The 19943-nt window shown below is 38.7% G+C and overlaps 2 protein-coding genes across 3 annotated transcripts in view; both read right to left on the reverse strand.

Moving 5' to 3' along the window:
• The window catches only part of LOC103612262 (macrophage mannose receptor 1), a 32356-nt gene extending 23059 nt beyond the window's left edge, over positions 1-9297 (reverse strand). Inside the window, exons 1-10 of the mRNA XM_017729206.1 lie at positions 9120-9297; positions 6982-7377; positions 5552-5725; positions 4517-4681; positions 4103-4219; positions 3722-3865; positions 2183-2365; positions 1850-2004; positions 923-1036; positions 111-226 (exon numbers count right to left, since the gene is read on the reverse strand). Coding sequence (XP_017584695.1) covers positions 111-226; positions 923-1036; positions 1850-2004; positions 2183-2365; positions 3722-3865; positions 4103-4219; positions 4517-4681; positions 5552-5725; positions 6982-7377; positions 9120-9180 — 1625 coding nt within the window. The 5' untranslated portion in view covers positions 9181-9297. The remainder of the gene's footprint in view (positions 1-110; positions 227-922; positions 1037-1849; positions 2005-2182; positions 2366-3721; positions 3866-4102; positions 4220-4516; positions 4682-5551; positions 5726-6981; positions 7378-9119) is intronic.
• Positions 9298-11422: 2125 nt separating this feature from the next.
• The window catches only part of LOC103612263 (macrophage mannose receptor 1), a 59302-nt gene continuing 50781 nt past the window's right edge, over positions 11423-19943 (reverse strand). For both annotated transcript variants that reach the window (XM_017729204.1, XM_017729205.1), the window contains 3 exons: positions 17780-17947; positions 15180-15239; positions 11423-14797 (listed from right to left, as the gene is read on the reverse strand). In XM_017729204.1, coding sequence (XP_017584693.1) covers positions 14547-14797; positions 15180-15239; positions 17780-17947 — 479 coding nt within the window. In that variant the 3' untranslated portion in view covers positions 11423-14546. The remainder of the gene's footprint in view (positions 14798-15179; positions 15240-17779; positions 17948-19943) is intronic.

A 19943-nucleotide genomic window follows, 5' to 3' on the forward strand; every position in this document is an offset into this window, starting at 1 on the left:
AAAGAGTGGTGACACACTAGATATGAATAACTGTTAAGTAAGAAGAAATTTCTGTTTAACTCTTTCATCCTGGTTACACACATCAAAGGACAGGAATTATGTTTCCATACCTGTCTCTCACAGTAGCCAGGTAACCTTTGTTTTCTTCACAAACTTTTTTGGCTTCTGAAAATGTTGCTGGCAGCTGCACCAAGGAGTAACAGTAAAAACCGTGCTTCATCCAGCCCTGTCAGTGTCGAAGCAGAGATGTGCAGAGAGGCAGTCAGATTGCACAGCTTTGTGCACTTCCAAAACCCACCTTAGTACCACACCCCAAGTGAAAACTGATATCAAAGGCCGTGAAAGAAACCAAGAGGCTAATCAAACATAGCTTTTGTAACCATAACTCTGTGTCTTGTCCCTTGATACAGGACACACAAGGGGTCTTCGCAGTGAGCTGTGGTTATGCCTTGGGGCTGGCAACTGCAGTCACAGCCGCTTTGCAGCCCCCTGTGTAAAGCTTGCTCTGCCTTCTCATTGCCTAATAAGCTGTTGCAGAAGCTCACAATCTGCAAAACAGTTATCTCAAATATTCCTGATTGTTGTGGCAGATTGATAGAACTGAGAAGGCGTGCAACTCATGACACGTGAGTTACACCCTGAAAAGATTGCTCTGCAGAGAGTGGCTTTTATGGGTGCAGTTACCAGTTCTGCAGTAGGAGAGAGCTGAGTGAAGTGTACTTGTAAGGGAATAAAAAAAAAAGTCAATCTACATTTCAGTTAAATAAAGCAGAAGTTTCCCTTTAAGTATCAATACATATGAAATTAACAGTTTTCTAGGCTCCACCAAGAACAGTCAAAATAATTTACTCTTGTCATAGTTATTATCATGGGAGTGAAAGTAACTTCCAATCACCTTTTGCTGCTTTTGTTTTACACTTACTTTCTGGCAGCCTGGGTAGGTAACTTCAACTTCCCCTGGTTCTTCAGCCAAGGGGTTCCTTTTGCAGATGTAGCCAAATTTCATTTCACAAGCACTGTCAGCCCAGGATCCATCCTGGGTAGGGTAAGAAGAGACCAAAAAGAGGAGTGAAAGATAGAGACAATTCAGATCCAACAAGAATATTCACCATCCTCAGAAAGAACCTTTCTCTATTCCTATGGCTGAGACTGTTTCAGCTTTCTTCCTTGCCTTGTTTTTTCTCCAAAACTCCCAAATACGTACAGTAAGGGCCACATTTCCTCAGAGGTGTGAGAATGAGGGTTGGATGTATTCAAGACGCCGGGATTGATGAGAGCAGGAAGGAAACATTCTATTCCTCTCTATTCTCACCAGCATAGCATCAATTATGTTCATATAACCAGATGACTATGGCAAGGAAATGCTGGATAAACCAAACATAAAATATGAAAAATATGTCTTGTGTAAGTCTTTTTCCACAATATTACACTTTTTTTATATACTGAGTATAAAACAAGATAAAATTTGGTTTTGTGCCCCCAGTAATATGAACCTCCAAAGTTTTAGAGAAAAAGTTAGAAAGTTCCTGCTCCAAGAATCTATTCCTCTATGATCAATCATGTTCAATGCGGATGATGAGTTATTTCAACCAATTTCAGATGGGAATTGTCTCAGAGAAGACTAAGTCTCCATGCAATGCACTGCTTCTGGTGCATCACACACCTTCCTAGATCTGGTCTCAAGTATTCCTCCACACTAAGATATCCTAAATTAAACCAAGTTAATAAATATTTTTAAAACCAGCATTCCTCTTTCTGTCTTTTTTTTTTTTTTTTAGTATCACAGATGTTTTCATTTTGAGGGGCAGAAGGACAGAAGAAAGCATGAGAGTGGGGAAGGGATTTTTACCTCTCCCTTCATAAGGATGCAGTTTGCCTTATTCCAAGTGTGGGTTGGCTCTCCATGGTGCCATTTGGTATAAGTCACAGGTGTGCCATCGCTCCATTCAAAGTACCTTTGAACCCTGAAGTCATTTAGGCCAATCCACAGCTCATCATCTGGCTCTGGGAACACAAAATTAATTGTAGGTATGGATATTTCTTACAATGGAATAATTACATCTCACACCCACTTTTGACTGAAGAACTTAAAGAAAATATAAAATCATGGTTACAATGATTGAATGAATAATAGCAACAGTATAATCCCAGATTAAAAAAAGTGACCAGAAGGAATACTCACTGTACCCAAGCTGTGACACTGTAAAACTGTACTCTTCAATATTATGAATACTCGCCAGCTCTCCATCTTCTTTTCTACAGGAAGACTGGGCTTCTTTCCATATTTTTGCTGTTCTATAAATTCTGTAGCAATGACCTGCGTAGGGCACCCATTCCCTGGGGCACTTAAAATGCCTTGAATCACCTAAAAAAATTATGTCATTAATGATCAGCTCTATTCAGTGTTTTATTTACATCAAAAAGAAAATTACCTGCGCTAATATGAATTTGAAATATTGGAGCACATACTGGAAGAGGAAAGAATCCAAAGTCTGAGGGTACAAAAATTACAAAACAAAGTTTTCCCTCCCATTTGTGCTTGGAGCTCCCAAAAAACTATTTTACAGGATTAAGTAAATACAGAGTAATTTGGCATGCAAATGTACAGGACACAACTCCACATTAAATCTCTCTCAGTGAGGCTCTGGGTACAGAGAACAGCCATGTTCCACAGAAAAGGGCCTCTTTTCCTACTCTATCTTGGTGAATTTTGTAGATTTTTTATATTTTTTTCTCTGGAAACACCAGGTGTTCAGAAGCTGGTTGGAGCTCCCACACAGCCCAAATCATATATCAAAGAGTCCAGACACAATCATGTTGCACCAGAAGTGTTATACCAGAAATTCCAGCTACACAGAAATGCCGTACGCTTTGTTCAGCACTTATTTCTTGGTATAAATTTAGTATGGCCAGCCCACCTTCCATTGCTGGAAATGTTCACATCTGCTGCACCTACAGAGAGAACTGAAGAGGGGAGGATGTGTGCCCAGCATTGGTGTATGGTCAATCTCTTTGTCTGATGCTCCCTGGACATGGTTTGGACCTGGGCAAACTTGTACTCCCCTAAGCAACATCCAGACATGGTTTGGAGGTTAGCAGGGTCAGAAACTTTTCCAAGTGAACTGCCTGGATACAGCCAGAAATACAGGATATGCATGTGTCATGCATTCCCTGAGCTACATAATCTTGTATACTCAAATATTTAAGTGGAGTGTGAAGTTAATTGCATGCTGGGAAATCCCAGGTGAAGCAACTTCACACCTATTTCTTCACTTAGATAAGACCTAGTTGGCCTCAAGTGGAAAGGGAATTCAATTGGAGAAAGTTTCCAGATGCATATTCTGATTTTCTTCCTTTGAGAATAGAATAAAAAGGGCCACAGAGAGGAGGGGAGCATGAACTCTTGCTCACATCTTTTAGCAGGACATTGGTTTAGAGTATATTTCAGAGCAGAGGATATTCATCAGTATTTCATGGTCTGGATAACATGGCTAAACACCTAATCCTGCCTGCTTTGGAACCCTGGGCTCTTTTCCAAATGATGAACAACATTTAGATGTCATCTTTAAAGTGAGCCAGAAAATTAATGTGTTCTCAGTATTTGACCCAGGTCAATGAGCACTATCCTTTTGTTTTGACAACATGATGCCATTTCATATATGACATCCTCACAATATTTCTCACTGCATGTAAAAGTAGCCTTAGATTTTGACCAGTGTACCTGAGGTGATGGTGAAAAAATCCAAGGAGGTGTTTCTCTTCTGGCAGATATATCCCAGTTTCCGATCACACACCTGGTTTTCCCATTTGCCATTCCTACCTTGGAAGGTCCCACATATTTTTCCAGATTCCACAGAGGGACTTCCTTTAAAAAAGACGAAGAGAATCCTTCTGTTAACAGTGAAACTTTTCATGTCTTCACAGGAGGGAATGTGCAAGACTTTTGCAGCTGCAAACCCACCAGAGTATTATTCTTTAAAGTGATAAATCCCAAGAGATGTGACAACAGGGCATTGCCAGGGATGGGAGGGGGCAGGGAGGAAAGGGGAGGGAGGAAATTTCGGCCCAGATGTTAATCATCATTTAAGAAAAGTGCACTTACCTGGAGCCCAGTTGAGGTATCTGAAAGGACTTCCCCCAGTCCACTGCCAGCCACTGTCAAGTGCATTGTAGAGACCAGTCCAGAGCTTTGCATTGATGCCCAGGTCACTAGTGAGCCCTAAATGGCCAAAAGAAACAAACAGTCAGGCTATTAAATGCCTATGATTTTTTAAGTTATTCAAGAAAACTGGAAATAATATTTTAAAGCATGAGGGATTTATTTTTTATACGGGTTAGATTACTTCCATTAATTTAATACAGGTTTGTGTGAGAAAAGGGCAGCTCCTTTAAGAATGTCACTGAGACATATTTTTATGAGATGAATGTAAGTATCCATGTTAAAGACTTCAAGCTGACTTACATTTTAAAAACAGTGCATTACTTTTTGTTATATTTTAGGGTTTTTTTACTTTACCTAATAAATACATTTCTTCACGAAGGTCTGCGATACTTAATAATTCTGCATTCTGCTGCTGGCAGCTTTTTCTTGCTTGGTGCCATGTCAAAAGTGATTCTGAGTTTATCTGATAGCGGGTTTCTGTCACAGGATTTGTTTTCCAAAAGTTACTGTGGGTCGTGTCTATAAAAGATGTAAATATTTGCTTCAGACTAAAACTATGTAACTGTGTGATTTGATAATTTTTATATACATTTGGCCTCACATAAATACACTTTTTCTATTCAATATTAACAATGTCATTTACATATGGAATTATTTATCCCTAAAACGCTAATTTTTACATTGACCCCGTTTCTTTTTATTTATACAGCTCATCTACTTCTCTCACATTTCAGTCCACATGAACCCACTCACTGACATATTTTATCTCTACAAGTATTTCTCTATTCACCATATAGAAGTTTTCTTACATTCAGACTCCTCTTATGCTCTTCCAGACCACCCAATATGACAGAAAGTATAGATTCCACATAATCACATGTGAAGTGGGGATGAAGGGGTAGGGAATTAGTGTTGGGGTTACTGGAAAGCTGTGTTGTATTATTTGTAGGTGTATGGAAGCACTGGAGCACTGAATGCACGTGAAGGTCACTGCCTGTGTCCTGCACCCTTCCCTTCAAGCCCTCGTGTTCTCTCCTCCATCCTATAATACACCACAGTCTCCTGGTGTATCTCACCTTCCTCATCCACTGCACTTCCTTCTAGGAAGGAACCCTTCCAGTCCTAGGATTTTTCTCTTCCTTTATCCATCAGTGCCAATCACCACCCTCAGAATACTCCCTCTATGTTCCAGTCTTGGGAACACGGTAGGACAGTGAGAGTGAGGAGCAGATGCCTCATTTCCTCGTTGCATGGCTCACCAGTGGACTAGGCGAGCCAGAATTCAGCTCACTGTCCAATACTACTTCCACATCCCAAGGAGATTTTGACCACAAGAGTGGATGACACTTTTGCTCAACAGCTTTCCTGAGATTTTTATAAATAAATTACCTTTTAGTGGGCAGTTTCCAAACAACTGGTCTTTATCAAAATCTGAAGAAGTTGCACACCAGAGAGAGTCTGCATCATTCCTCCGAGGGATGCATTCAGCATACCATTTCCCCTGGTGCTTAAAAGGGAACACACAGGGTGCACCAAAGGCATTTCCTCCCAGTGTATAGATGTCTATGGAGAGAAGCAGAGATCAACACTCAGCAGTCAGCTGGCATCGGATGCTCACCACAGTGACATTCACAGGCAGCTTTCCATGGACAAAGCTGAGTCATGCAGGGCTCAACACACCAGGATTTTGTTACCCCGAATCTTTACAAGGCTGTTGTGACAATCAGGTATGACTATGGAAAATATTCAGAACTAAGACTCTCAAACACTTAATTGGGCCTCAAACTAATTTCTGTTTAACTTTGTCATGCCGTTGCTTTCTGGACTACTGTGTCAGAGGTCCCTGTGACTCAGCCTCTCCCATGGCATACACACTTCTGTCCTTAGATAATGTATATATTCTCTTTTTTTTTTCCCCTTGCATGGTTGAAAAACTTGGAAAGGACAGATATCACAATATTTTTATTTGTCTTCACAAGAGGAAGTTATATCTTATATTTGCAAGGACTCTGCTAGGAAGTGATACTTCCATCACTATCCATCACTAATTTGCTGCTGTCTGTACAAAATTATGACTAACTTCATTCTGGTGGAACAGCTGTAGCGTACAACAAAAATTCATTCCATTGTTATTTAAATTCCCAACCTACCAGTGTCACAATAGAAAGGAGATTGATTACTTGATCCTGAATGCCCCCTCTACATAGCCCAAGAGCCATGAAATTGTAGGAAAAGGTGATCTTACTCTCTAGTGGTCTTTTCCCAGGGTGATAAAACATCGCATCCTGAACCATTAGGCACCATTTTTCCTTTTGTTTTTTTCTACTTTTTCGATTTACTAGGCCTGGGAAACACTAGGTAAATGATGTTAATGGGGGATTCCATCTATCTAAACTAGAAATTAGCTTCTTAGAGATCATTAGTGGTCAAACCAAATAAAAGCAACAAAAAAACCAAATATAACACAATCATCTCTTCTACAAATTGTTCAGACGTATTTTAAAACAGTCCTAGATTTCCTTTTGCTGTTGCTGTACAAACAGAATTTGCTTTCTTCCTTGATTACATAATAGGCCTTCATCATTTTATTTTATCACTTGAAAGAATTGCACTTTACAAGTTACGCAGAAATGTATACAGCTGTATTTGCTGAAAAGTATACAGATATATTCACCTTCCATTTCTACACCCTATTTATAATTAGCTGCTCTGCTGATGTCACTAAGAAAGTGGTTGCTGCCTGTCAGGCAGTCAGTGGAATGCTTTGTAGGTGAGGCAGTCAAGTTACCAAAACATAGAGATGGAATTTCAGTACTCACCCTCATAGCGCTGAGAGCACACGCTGTCTGCACTTCCACGGATTCTCCACCTGCTCCCTTTGCTGGATTTGGACAGCCTGACCTTCTTCCCCTTGCCCTTGCCATAGTTGAGAAACAAATCCTTGCCATGGGTTGCAAGTGTCTCATTTCTACATTCCCACCACTGAAGTTCATTTGTCCTGTTGCAGGATTCCAACGTGATGGCAGCCTCATCGTCCTTGGCAAGCACCCCCAGGCACAGCTTGAGCGCCATGCTCAGCAGCTGTGTGGGAGACACCCACCTGAACTTTTGAAACTCATCATGCTCATCACAGGTGGTAGTTATGACTGAGCTAGAGTTCTGAGCTTGGGCACAGAGCTTGTTGTCTTCATTGTAGATTGAAAATATTCCCCTAGCTATAAAATAAAATGATAATGCAAACATTTGAGGAGAGATTTTGTAGGAGATAAAGTCAGTTAGTTGCTATAGAAGAGTCTGCTACCAAAAGAAACCAAAAAAACCCCACAAAACGAAAACACCTAAACTAAAAAAATAACCCAAAAGAGTATATGTAGTTCACAGAGAAAGAAATCAAGGGAGGTTAATCATTGGTATGAAGGATATTTATGAAAATATTCTTAAATTGAAAAAACACAAAAGTTGAAAATACAGCTCTTTTGATAGAAATTGCTCTTCTTCATATCCCTCCTGAAACCACGGTGGTCTCAAAATGCATGTCAAAATAGACCTTCACCACATTACATTTCATCATTTCTTCAAAGTTCCACCATATCATATTGAAATGGGCTTTAATTTTGCAAGTAAAAGGACTATTTTGCTTTAAAACCATTAAAAATGGTTTATATATTCAAGATTTAAAATTTTTATATTTGGCCAAAATGACATTGTGGTTTTCAGCTCACCAAGAAAGTAGTGTATTTTTCATTTTTGGTTAATTATCTTGGAAATTTTTAGCAGCTGTGCAAAAAGTCATTTCTTCACAGAGTTTTATTTGTAGGTTTCTCAGGAGGGAAGCCACAACTTGCAGCATCATCGGTTCTGAGCACAGTTAAACTAAGCCAATATCCTAAGTGCTATTAATAACTACATTTGTAAATAGAAATGTGAGACACTACACATCAGGGTTTTGTTTCTTAAGATCGCATTCAACAAAAAGCCTGTTCCAAATCTTCACTCTTTTTGCAGTTCAACTTGCATCGCTTCGCTCCCTTCTAAGTGACAGGCAACATCATCCAGCTCACTCAGCTGTGCCACTGAGTTTTACCCAAGGTTTCTCACCAAGGCCAGAATACTTAAGTGGGCCTTCATAACCCTCCCATCCAAAGCTTCCAGGGAGTTGTTGAACTACCTTGATGGTGCTGCTCTGAAAGGTTACAGACCAGAACAAGACAGGCAGCATTTTCCCTGACAGAGCTCTCCTGCTGCAGTGGTTCTTAGGAAGGTTAGCAGAGGATAGGTTAGAGCTGGCTTGGTCTCACCCCAAAGCATGCACAGCAGAAATTGTCCTGTGGTGAATTAGACCAATGGTCCATTGGCTGGGGGGTGCCGCCATTCAAACAATGGCACTGGGCTCCCAGACTTCTCTAGCTGGGAGCTTCCCGTGGAAAAGATACAGTGTCATTTTTCTTCCTCTCAGCAGTAGGAGGGTGTGAAATCTAATAGATGGAGGGGATTTTAAGGTCCTTCCTGAAGCTCTCAGCTTGGAAACAGGATTTGGATATGCACTGATCAGTATGCTATGGTCTATATGAGCTGCCAAGAAACTCAAAGCACACATCAGCCAGTAGCTCTGTGCATGCTGAGCCTTCACTGCCCTGTACTTCTGAGCTCTTCTAGCCTCTGATGGAGTAAGGTGAAATCAGCTTTTTCCTGCATTCAGCTTTCTCAGAGAATCAGCACTGCCAAGGTTATGCCCACATCTGTTGGGATATTCCTTTCACTCATATACCTCATGTGGAAACCTGGGTTAAGGAAAGAGAATGCCTATGCAGATACCACCAAACTTCAGAACTGAAGAAAAATTACTCAAAGTACATGCTGTGACTAGATCTAAATTCACTGCCCACTTAGGGAGATATCTAGAACTCATGTTAAAGAACTTGAAAACCTCCACACTCAGCAGAGGACAAAGACTTACCAGACATTTGAAGAGATGTACTAATGGAGAGAAGAAAAATCAGGGGCAAGTAGAGAGACATGGCAAATAATTCACTGCTTTCTTCCCTTCACCTCGTATTGACGCTAAAGACCAAATCAGCGCCTTGCAAGAAAACCCCTCTGCACTGGAGTGGATTAACAAACCCTTTTTAAGACCCAACAGATACAGGGAAGTTCTGAACTTCAAATAAGGAACTGTGTCATGTCACATGAGTAATTTTGAAATAATACATTAATGAGTGAACTTTGCTTTCTAAGCTAGTTTTTCTACTGTATAAAAGTTTGCCATGGAAATATGAGATCTAACAGGTAACATCTTAGTGTGGATTTTTTAAGTCATACCTTATAATTCAGAATCATTATTTTTACAAAAAGGTGAGATTATTGCCTCATCTGCAAAAATAAATGAAAGAAGTAAAAAAGAAGAGAAAGATTTGTCTATATCAATACATGATTAAAAAAGCTAGAGTACAATGCAGTACTGTGAAAAATGAGCTGGGACACCATGCAATTCAAGTAACTATGGCCTTGGATTCAGAAAGGACCAGAATTTTCCATGCCTGCAATTCCACAGAAAAAAAAAAAAAGCTGTAGGAAGTCAAATCTGTGTCCTTCAGGAGACACTTATTCTTTCTTTTGCTCCATTCTCGATTACATGCAGGAGTAATTACCCAATGGACAGCAACAGCTGAAGAAATTTGGGAAAGAAACCACACAATTCTAGGAAGAAGAGAACCTGTAACTGGAAAATACTGGATTTTCAGTTATTGCTAGTGAGGAAAACTGAACTGATGAGGAGTACTGCCCCATTTTTCATCCCCCTAGTCTGTGAAAGTTTGCAACCTGTAAAGGGTACAGCCTACAGCATTCGGACAAAATTCTGATGTTTACTTTGATAAACCTTTCTCCATGAGAGTTTAAAGAGCTCAAAAAACTTAAAAGTCAGGGAAGAGAAAAGGGACTCCTGCGGAAGCTTTGTGACAGTTTTTGCTTATGGTCTTTGAAAATTTTCATTTCTGAAACCACCAGGAAAAGCTGGTGTGGGGTACCTTCCCCAATATTGCATGTGCAGCAAAATTGCTGCTGTTTCAGTTACTGAAAACCCTGGGCACTCACATGAAGATGTGGAATTTTGCTTCTATTACTCTGTCTCAGATACAGATGAACAACCCACTGGGTCTAAAAAGGTATACAGGGAATTAGAGTAGAACTAAGCCACAACAGTGAGGGAGAACAGTGGGACCTGAAGGCCAGCAGACACAGCTAGAGCAAAGCCATGCACAGAAGGGAGCCTGAAAAGGATACTGAGACATGAGGAAAGTGGAAGAAATGAGGGCTGCTCCACAAAGCAGCAGAATGCAATTACTCAGTAAGTTATGATCCATATGTAAGGATGGCTGCCCTGAGTCTGTAGTCAAGCATTCTGGTACTCCCCAACACTGGTGTGCTTGAATATGAAACCTCAGTTTTCCAACTTTCCTTCCTTCCTTGCTCAGGAGCAAGAGAAATGTTTCTTGTGGTTCTGCTGTATAAAACATCTCAGAATATCCAAATCTACCAGGAGGCAACAATTACAACAGAGAAAAATAAACTGGTTCTGCTCTGAACAAAGATCAGTGGTTGGTGAAGGACTGGTACTGATAATCTGTTGAGAGAGGCTGAAAAAGAGTAAAACATACTACAGTCAGCTTTACCTAAGTGTTTATGTCTTTGAGCAGATTGCATCAGAGCCCACAAAGTGGAAAGAAAACCAGAGGATTGCAAAGATGTGCTCCAGGATCTGCCATTTGGCAAGGCACTGCCTGGCATTTTAAAAGTGGCGAGGAACAAAAGCTGCTGGGGTTTGTGTTGAGTCAGCGTTGTTCCTTTGGCAATCTCTGCTCCCGGGCAGGAAGTTACACTCACAGTGTGCACATTCACCACCTTTCTTCTGAAGTCCGAACTTTTTCAGAGAAAAGGGGAAATGAGAATTAAACACAAGGGAATCAAGAAACATTGCAATGTGAAGAGACAAAACTTTACATGCTATTGAATACTGCCATCAACTCATTCCTCAGATGCCCACAGAAATGCATGGGTGAGCCCATCCAGGTTCAACTGGATGCTTTCCTACAGAATCTAAATAATTCATTTTCAAAAAAAAACTTGTATTAAAATATAGAAGCAATTTTGTGATCATTTAGCCTGCCATAACTTGATATAAGATTTCAATCCGGAATCCCCACACATAGCACAATCACAGTTTCCAAACTATAAACATTTATTTCTTTCAAAAATACATACTCTAAACCTCAGCAGAAACATTCTAGCCTTAAAAAAAAAAAAAAAAAAAGTGAAAAACCTTTCCATTTTTTTATTTTCATGCTACATAATCAATGATTTTTTCTTTCTTTTTTCTAAACCTCCTGATGAAATACAAGAAATCTAGTCAGTATCAGAGGATTATAGATATGAACTATTAGAGATCAGTTTAAAATTTTATTTTTCTATTCATATTCATTTGTTCATACTATTCATCATCTTGTTTTTCAAGGAATTATTTTCCTTGTTTTTACAGCAAGTATATTTCAGAAAAGCAAGAACCCAATACTTCTGTGAATGTGTATATACATGTATATATGTATGTAAAATACAGCCTGAGACCTCCCTTAAGTAGTGTCATCTGCTTGGGAGACAAAGTAAGAGATCACAAGAGCAATAGTTTGGTTCTAAGGCACCTGACAAACCCCAGTATGAATAGCAGTCAGTAGTAGAAAATGGTTGAAAGATTTAGTGAAGGATCAGAATATAGAAAATATAAAATTATAGTGTGTCCATATGAACATGAATCATTTCCAATAAAACACATTTATTTTTTCCAGTCAAATAGAGAAGGGTATTTTACCTATCTCTGTTCCTAGGTAAAAGCCTTCCATTTTATCCTGTATTAATTAGATATTGTTTAAAGTGTTCAAGCTTGTTTGTTTCTCCACCTTCTATTCAAAAACTGGTTAGAGTTTCTGTATAAAGTATCAGTGCCCATCTTCTGCTTACGACATGGAACGGTAATGATTTCCTGTGCTATAACCGCTACTGTTTCCATATTAATCTTTTTAATGGGAAATTTTCTTCAATTCCATTGTATTGAAATAGGAGGGACTGTAAACCATGCAGTTTAAATTTTCTCCTCTTCTGAAAATCTTTCAAGTCTTTTTCACTCACTCTTTCTAAAATGAGCAGGCTAAATAGCTCTGTCTTCAGAGCAGGGCTTCTGATTCAGGACCTTCTCTATTTTTTCTGTACCTGTTTGGACAGTAGAGCAGAACTGACACAGCATTTCACAGAAGCAACTACATCTACTGCCAGCTATCAACTAGCATAGCATTTTTAATTCTCTTCAATTCAGAGATGATGATGGATTTCAGGAAGAATAAAGGGATGAATGAGCTCAGATATCCAGGCTCCATTAGCAGGATTCCCTCCTTGACACTTTTCAGTGATGTACTTGATGAGTATGGCAAAGAACCAGAAATGAGCCATCCCCTCTATTTTTATCTTCTTTGCAATCATACCTTTGCATATGTGCATGGGAATACAGATTATCTGAAAGAAAGACTCAGTGCACAGATACCATTTTAAGATTGTGCAGGGCCCCAGAACAGGACTGATCTTCTTTTAGGTAGAGTCTACGCCTGTCTGTTGTTTGCTCAACAGCCAGCACAATGAGGCTGGGATTCCGGTCAGGCTCTCTTAGCTTTTCAATGTCCCTTTCACATAAATTTCTACCTGGCACCACTTCTCCACATAACTGACACAACATGACCCTTAGCCTCACCAATCAGTCAGTCAAGAGTTTTCTGTCATGAGCCACATCAGATGGCATAAAAAAATCATTAGAAGTACTGGCCCTTGAAAAAACATGCTTAAAAAACTGTGCATTAAAAATGGATCTAGCAGTAGGAACAGAGCAAGGAAATAACTGGGAGAAAGCAAGCAGAGTCAGAGAAAAGGAGCTCCTGGACAAATCCCATTTTACCTACATATGTCTGTAATTTAAGATTTTTACTAAATCCCTCAGCTCACATTCTTGTTTTGTCTTTAAGCAGATCACCCTGGGACAGATTCAGAAAAATATGGTTAATATAATACTTGACCACAACATTTGATGGTAATATTCTCTCACAGGTATCATCTCCTTTTTCATGTTACAGTGTCTTATATAGATGAGACTTTAAGATGAAAACCTATTTTAAAAAGATACTTTTTATCAAAGATAGTTATCATTTATTTCACAGAGCAAAATCTGAAACCACAAAATCAATTCAAACCTTGCAAACCTTTGTATGCAAGTGAGGAATCATGCATGATTTACATTTTACAGGATCTACAAAAATTAGGAATATAAACTCCTTGGGGAATCTAAGATGTCCATAAATAGTAGCTGATTTAACCATTTTAGAAAGTAAATAAAATCAGTAGTAACTATTACATTGATAAAGCTAAATTGTTCTTGACTTGCAGCACACACCCCACAAAACTATGCTACTTATTGAGAATCTGTGAAGAGCAGTACCAACATGTGATCACCATAACAGCTATCCAGAAACCTTCTGCTCCTAGAGACCTAGAGAACATGCACAGGCAACTTTCCTCCCTCTCCTCAGTAACTGTTGTCCTGATAAGAAGGAAGTTTTGCCACGACTTTCATCACCTCTCACCAACAAACCCACTTGTGGCCAGCCAAAACTGGCAGCTAATACAAACCACATTTTTCCACTCCAGAGGCCTGCCTCCAGACTTTACCTGATTAAATCCTAGAATACACAAACTACAAGAACGACATTCTTGATTTTCTGTGTTGTATGAAGCTGTGGGAACTGAAATAAAGTTCTTTTTCCCCACATGGTTCAAAGTGGATGCGCCCAAATACAGACTTATCATCTAGTAAGTATGCTTGTAGTTAAGTCCATGGGAATACTTGAAAGATGGTAGAATTAGAAGATGTTTACTGAATAGCTTTGCGTATCTGTTCAATAGCATGGTTTGAAATAAATCTGATGCAGAAACTTCAAATCTTTTGTGTGTTCCTCAAGTACATTTATCTATATTTTACTTTCTTTATTGTATACATTTCTATTGTTCCATTTAATATTTAGTCAACATTATCACTTTTCTTAAGATGCACATTCACCAGTGTGATCATCACATCCTGAGATCTGAAATCTTACACCTTATATAATGGCTACAAAGTAAAGTATCTGCAGTGCATGACAGTACACACACACAGAAACAGGCTATTACAGTAATTGCACATGAGAAAATACCTTTGGCTTAATTCTAGCTGCATAATTTTAATAAAACAAGGCACATTTTATTTTATTACATTACATTTTATATTACATATTACATTACATTTCCTTTTGTTACATTACAGTGTTGCATGTTCATTCCGTTCTATGTTGGTCACAAGATCCTTTGTGTCACTAATTCCAGGAACTGCATCACCATTGAAATACAAATTATTCTCAAAGCTGTCATTTGTTGGCAAGCAACTCTTTCTTCTTTCATAGAAGAGATAGCCTGCAAGGCCACTTCCAACTAGGATGATGACAACAACAATAACTACAACTCCTGTTTTGCTGTGGTTCAGGGTAGAAGCCTTCTCATCTTTCGTCATTGCTGAAAACAAATAGGAAGAAATCAAGAGAATGCCACATAATCTTTATCTGATTACTGGAAACAAGTTCTTCAGAATGCATGATCTTTAAAGGAAAAGTGGTTCATTTGTTTCAAAGTAACAAGAGACAAAGGTAGCAACATAAAATAACTTGGTTTTAAATCCTAACTTTGCATCCTATATCACAAATTTTTTTTTTTTAGATCTGCATTTGGATACCAAATGGAGTATATTGTACACTATTAGGAAACAGTATCATCCTAGGAAACAGGTACAGTGCTTGGGTATATCAGAAAATTTAAGAGACGTAATACAGAATAGAATTTTTTGGTTTATGATCATATGTTGTACTAGTTTTTTCTACTTGAAAGACAATATTCTTACCCATTGTAGGTATTTCAGCTGGTGGCATTTCAGATACTGGTGGCATTTCAGTTTCTGGAACTTGAAAACATTGAAAAAAAATTGTGTTTTTGTATTATTACTTTATTTATTTCTACATTGTTTATTATCTATTTCTATATTTGGAACATACTGAAAATCATGTTCAGATAAATATATGGTAACACAAACCACTAAATACTTAAAACACTTGGGTTTTGTTCATTCAAAATTATATACACTTAAGGCATAGCACAATGGTCTAGTTTTTCTGGTCTCACACGCAGTTATTTACATAAACTAGCAGAAAAGAAAAAATATCAAAAGGCTCCATGGAGACTGATCCAGACATCAGAGTGAAACCACAAGAAAATCTATACAGCATCTTGAGGATAGACATGGTCAAACATAATCCTCAATATAATTAAAATTTCTTGCAGTACTTGTTATACAAACATAGCACATGTACTAAATTTGGCTGCCAAGAGACTTTGATGGCTTATCTGCATTGACACTTGAAATCACTCATGAACTTCAAAGTGTCCTAGCAGGTATCACATCCAAACTAGAAAGTTTGTAGCTCATTTAAATTTTAACATCTGGACCATGAAATCTGGCTTGCTGGGTAAATGGGCCATCATTTAAGATTAAGGTCTTTATTTTGCCGTGTGGACATAAAATCATTGGTTTATAACTAAATCTTGAATCAATGCATCATGTTTCATTCCGAAAAAGGTGAGCTCAGAAATTTAAATTATTTTTACCAGTCCCCACTTATATCTTTTCCACAGTGCTGCCCAGTGACAGAACAGAGCCAGTGGACACCACTGTGCCACACAGGAGGTTCCCTCTGAACATCAGGGAACACTTCCTCACTGTGAGGGTGACTGGGCACTGGCACAGGCTGCCCAGGGAGGTTGTGAATTTCCATCCTTGGATTGTCACTACAGGCCCTCATAAGAAGTCCCTCTCCAGCTGTCTCGTGAGCCCTCTTTAGGTTCTGAAAGGTGCTCTAAGGCCTCCCTAGAACCTTCTCTTCTCCAGGCTGAGCACCTCCTCACTTACGAAGGTAGATACTTTATGGAATAGACCTGCTACAGACCTCTCCTATTACTGTGGTAAAAATTACCTCAATAAATGGAACAGTAAACAGCATCTATTCTATGGGAAGACTTCAGTCACATTTTTGTGTTTCAGTGTCTTCAGAAAACAGGAAACATAACCATCAATAGCCAGTGCAACTCAGTTAAACCACGCTTCTAACGCTCCATTAGTCTATAGCTATTTAATAGTTTGTTTAAATTCTGCACGTGGAGAATAGTCACAGTTCTGAAAAACTATGCCAAGAAAATCTGCATTTCTATGACAAAGTAGGACTAGATTGTGTCCTGTTTTGGGGTGAGTGTCTATATAATCCTTGCATTGACACTGGAATTAGGCTGAATCCATGACATTCTAGATCAGGAGACCAGACTGGCTGAAGCTAATCCTAGAAAAAAGTAACTAGTTTTCATCTGCTTCAGCTCTTTGCAATGGCTCAGCATCAAAACAAGTGAATGCCAGTAGCAGCACAAATAGTTGAATTGAATGGTCAAAAAGGAACAGTGGCCATTTATTTTAACACTTGGTACCCACGCCTATGAATTTTTGTTGATGACAATGCAAAAAGATAGATGAATAAACTCTGAAAGGGTGGTTATACTGAGATTTTGCAGTATTTCCTGTAAAAGATACACTCATCATTACAAGCATTTGAATAAGTAAGAATAATTTTGCATGAGAACAAATTTACAGAAAGGATAGCAGAATTTCTCTCATTTCCAGTATTGTAGAGGAAGTGGGTATATTGCAGCTACTACATGCATTTTTACCTTCTTAGGAAGCATAAATAAGAGACTTTGGTATCGCAACACATGCTGAAAGAAATTATTATGATGACTTTTAGGAATACATATGCACTAGATGTCCTTACTGACAAATTTGCACATTCAGTTGTGTCAGGACACCTTCAGTTTAACACATTCAAACTATGCTATTTGCTTTCCTTTTAGTTCATCCATCTTTTCACAACAGGAGGACGCAGAGACAAAAGATCCCAAGCTGTTAAATAATTCACACTTCATAAATACTCAATTCATAGAACCACTACGTCATACTCAGAAAACGTGCACATGAGACTGGCAGAGGGAAATAAACAACAGCTACTCCACAGGCAGAGCAGAGGGGGTACCCTAAGGAATATATTTGCATATAGATGAGACAAATTTGTGTATGCAAGACATGGTCCTTACATTGTGATTGCTCAACAATTATCAATAGAAAACACGCAAACTTGTTAAGTGTGTACACTAGGTACGGTCAAGATATGAACACAGTCTTTTAAAAGCAATTCTTAAGAGACTTGAGCACTGTCCAGAACTCCTACTTTCTGGTAAGAGTCATTCTATCTCTTTGTTGGCAAGGAAGTGTGTGTGCATCCTTTGGCATTTATAAAAACTCTGAACCCCCAGCTAAAATGCATTGTGTGTAACAGGCACCAACTAATACTATCACACAAAGAGCATACTCCATACATAAAACTAATTCATAAATGCAGCACTTACTTTTTGGCTTTTTACAAATATATCCTTTGTAGGAAGAGCAATAGATATTATTCCAATACCCAGAGTTTGCATACATTTCAACGCAGTGCTCATTTAGTTGAGCAGAAGGTTCTCCGGCATTCCAGTTGACAAAATTCACTGCAGTGTTGTCTAGCCACAGCCAATCTCCTAGTTGAAAAAACATCAAATATGAAAAAAAAAGATAGTATTAATTTACATATTGACACCTTTACATGCTCCATATTTATTGCCTTTGTGAGAAATTTATTTGTCACCACTTTTGGAGACACACCATCAAACTATTTACTTCTGCCACAACTTGTTACCCCTAAGTTTTTATGTAAATGATACAGTGATCTTCCATTTTTGGAAAACGGCAAATGAATCTGGCTCATGGTGTTGCAAAGGCAAGACAGTTCCAAGAAGAATCTCCCACAAGTTATAGTAATGGTGCAGTGTCAATTATTTATTCTGTTTATAGAAAGAAATTATGTTAAAATATAACAACTTCACTAGAATGCCCTGATTTCAGTAATTTGTAGGAAGGTTTGGTGTTACTCTTTCCAAAGCCCACACTGAAGTCTTTTTAAGCCAAATTTTATTCCATTTGTTTTCCAGTTTCTGCTCCTTTCAACAAGCTTTACACAGACAATTTTTCTTTTTCCTTCCAAAATCTTGTGATCATTGTTGTTCAGCTATGCTTGGGACTTTCTGCTTCTTCCTTCCTGTTCCTTTTTTCTTTCTTTCTTTTAATAGGGCTATTTATTTAGAATAAGTGTGCCCCTTGTGACTATAAGTTGTACTCAAGCAAATTCTTAGACTCAGCAAGAAAGTTGTATTTTGGTTTCTTATAAGATTCTACATATTTTGCATTTGTTTTGGGTTTTTTTTTTATAATTCCTGACACCCTTTGTGTGAGGACATGACATCTGAATATGATTTAGATACACACATAAAGGCATGAAATTTAGTTATGCAGTTATGCTGAAATCGCTATAATCATTGTCTAGAGCTATAAAGAAGAGCTGCTCTAGAAACACTTCAAAAAACATTTTTTGTGTCAATTGACCATGAGTAAACCTCAGCTTTCCTTTATGTGTCATGCATATCAATCACTACTCTCAAATTCTTTCCTTCACTAAAAATTTTCACTATTCCTGATTAAGATTCAAGCAATGTAATTGAAAAGTTTTCTTCTCCCTAAAAAGTCTATCATTCAAGTGCTTGGGTAGGCAGTTGTAAAAAAAATCCTCCAAAACTCAAAGCCCCACCTCAAGTCACCTGAACTATTTTGCAACCCTGCCACTGACAGTTATACCAGGACTTTTTACCTGAACAATAAAAGACTGAACTTTAAAGTCTGTCGTAAAAATAGATCTAATTAAATACTGACTGTATTAATGAAAAAGAAATAGTTACCAAATTTAAGATTTAATTAAAACATTCTATTGCCTATTATGTCTTGCTTTATCTTCCTTAAAGTGAGGCAGAAAATAGAAAAACTGTGATACACAATTCCAAAGACACAATCTTCAACTGAAGCTCTTCTGAGGGCCAGCTGTAACTAAAATGAGAGACTGGTCATTCCAGGATGGTGATTCCAAAGACTAAAGGTGATGTTAGCCACATTATTCTCCAGCTCAAAAATTGAAGCATCTCAGCGAAAGACACATGGATCCCTGGCCTACTCACATTTGAGAAGAACCATTTGTCTTTGGCTCGACTCCAGACACAGTCTTCTCTGTATTCTGCTATATGCACCTTTGTACCTTACTTTGTTGTGAATTACTTTTCTTCCTATAAGGTGAAGTTTCTGTGCCTGGTCTTTCTGTTATGTATTATTGGTTATTTATTGATTGCAATTTACCAGCTTCCCCTATGACGATATGTCATAGGTTAGCAAGCATAGTCCCGGAAGGGACGTCCTTGCTAAGGGGTGCTTACAGTTTCCTCTGGGAACTGATAGAACCTATCAGCTGGCCAGTTTGGATATGGACAATTCTCTAAGCCACTTAAAGTTGTGACCACCTCTGTGATCCACATTTAAGAATAGGCAAACTCCCCCTCCAAGCTCTCTCTCGTTTCCGGCACTGGGACAGGTGGCTGCGGGCCCCGTGTGGGGGCCAGCGGGCCCGGCCAGGCCCTGCTTGGGCCAGGCCGGGCC

Source organism: Corvus brachyrhynchos, unplaced genomic scaffold (genome assembly GCF_000691975.1).
Source record: "Corvus brachyrhynchos isolate BGI_N302 unplaced genomic scaffold, ASM69197v1 scaffold142, whole genome shotgun sequence".
NCBI classification, from domain to species: Eukaryota; Metazoa; Chordata; class Aves; order Passeriformes; family Corvidae; genus Corvus; species Corvus brachyrhynchos.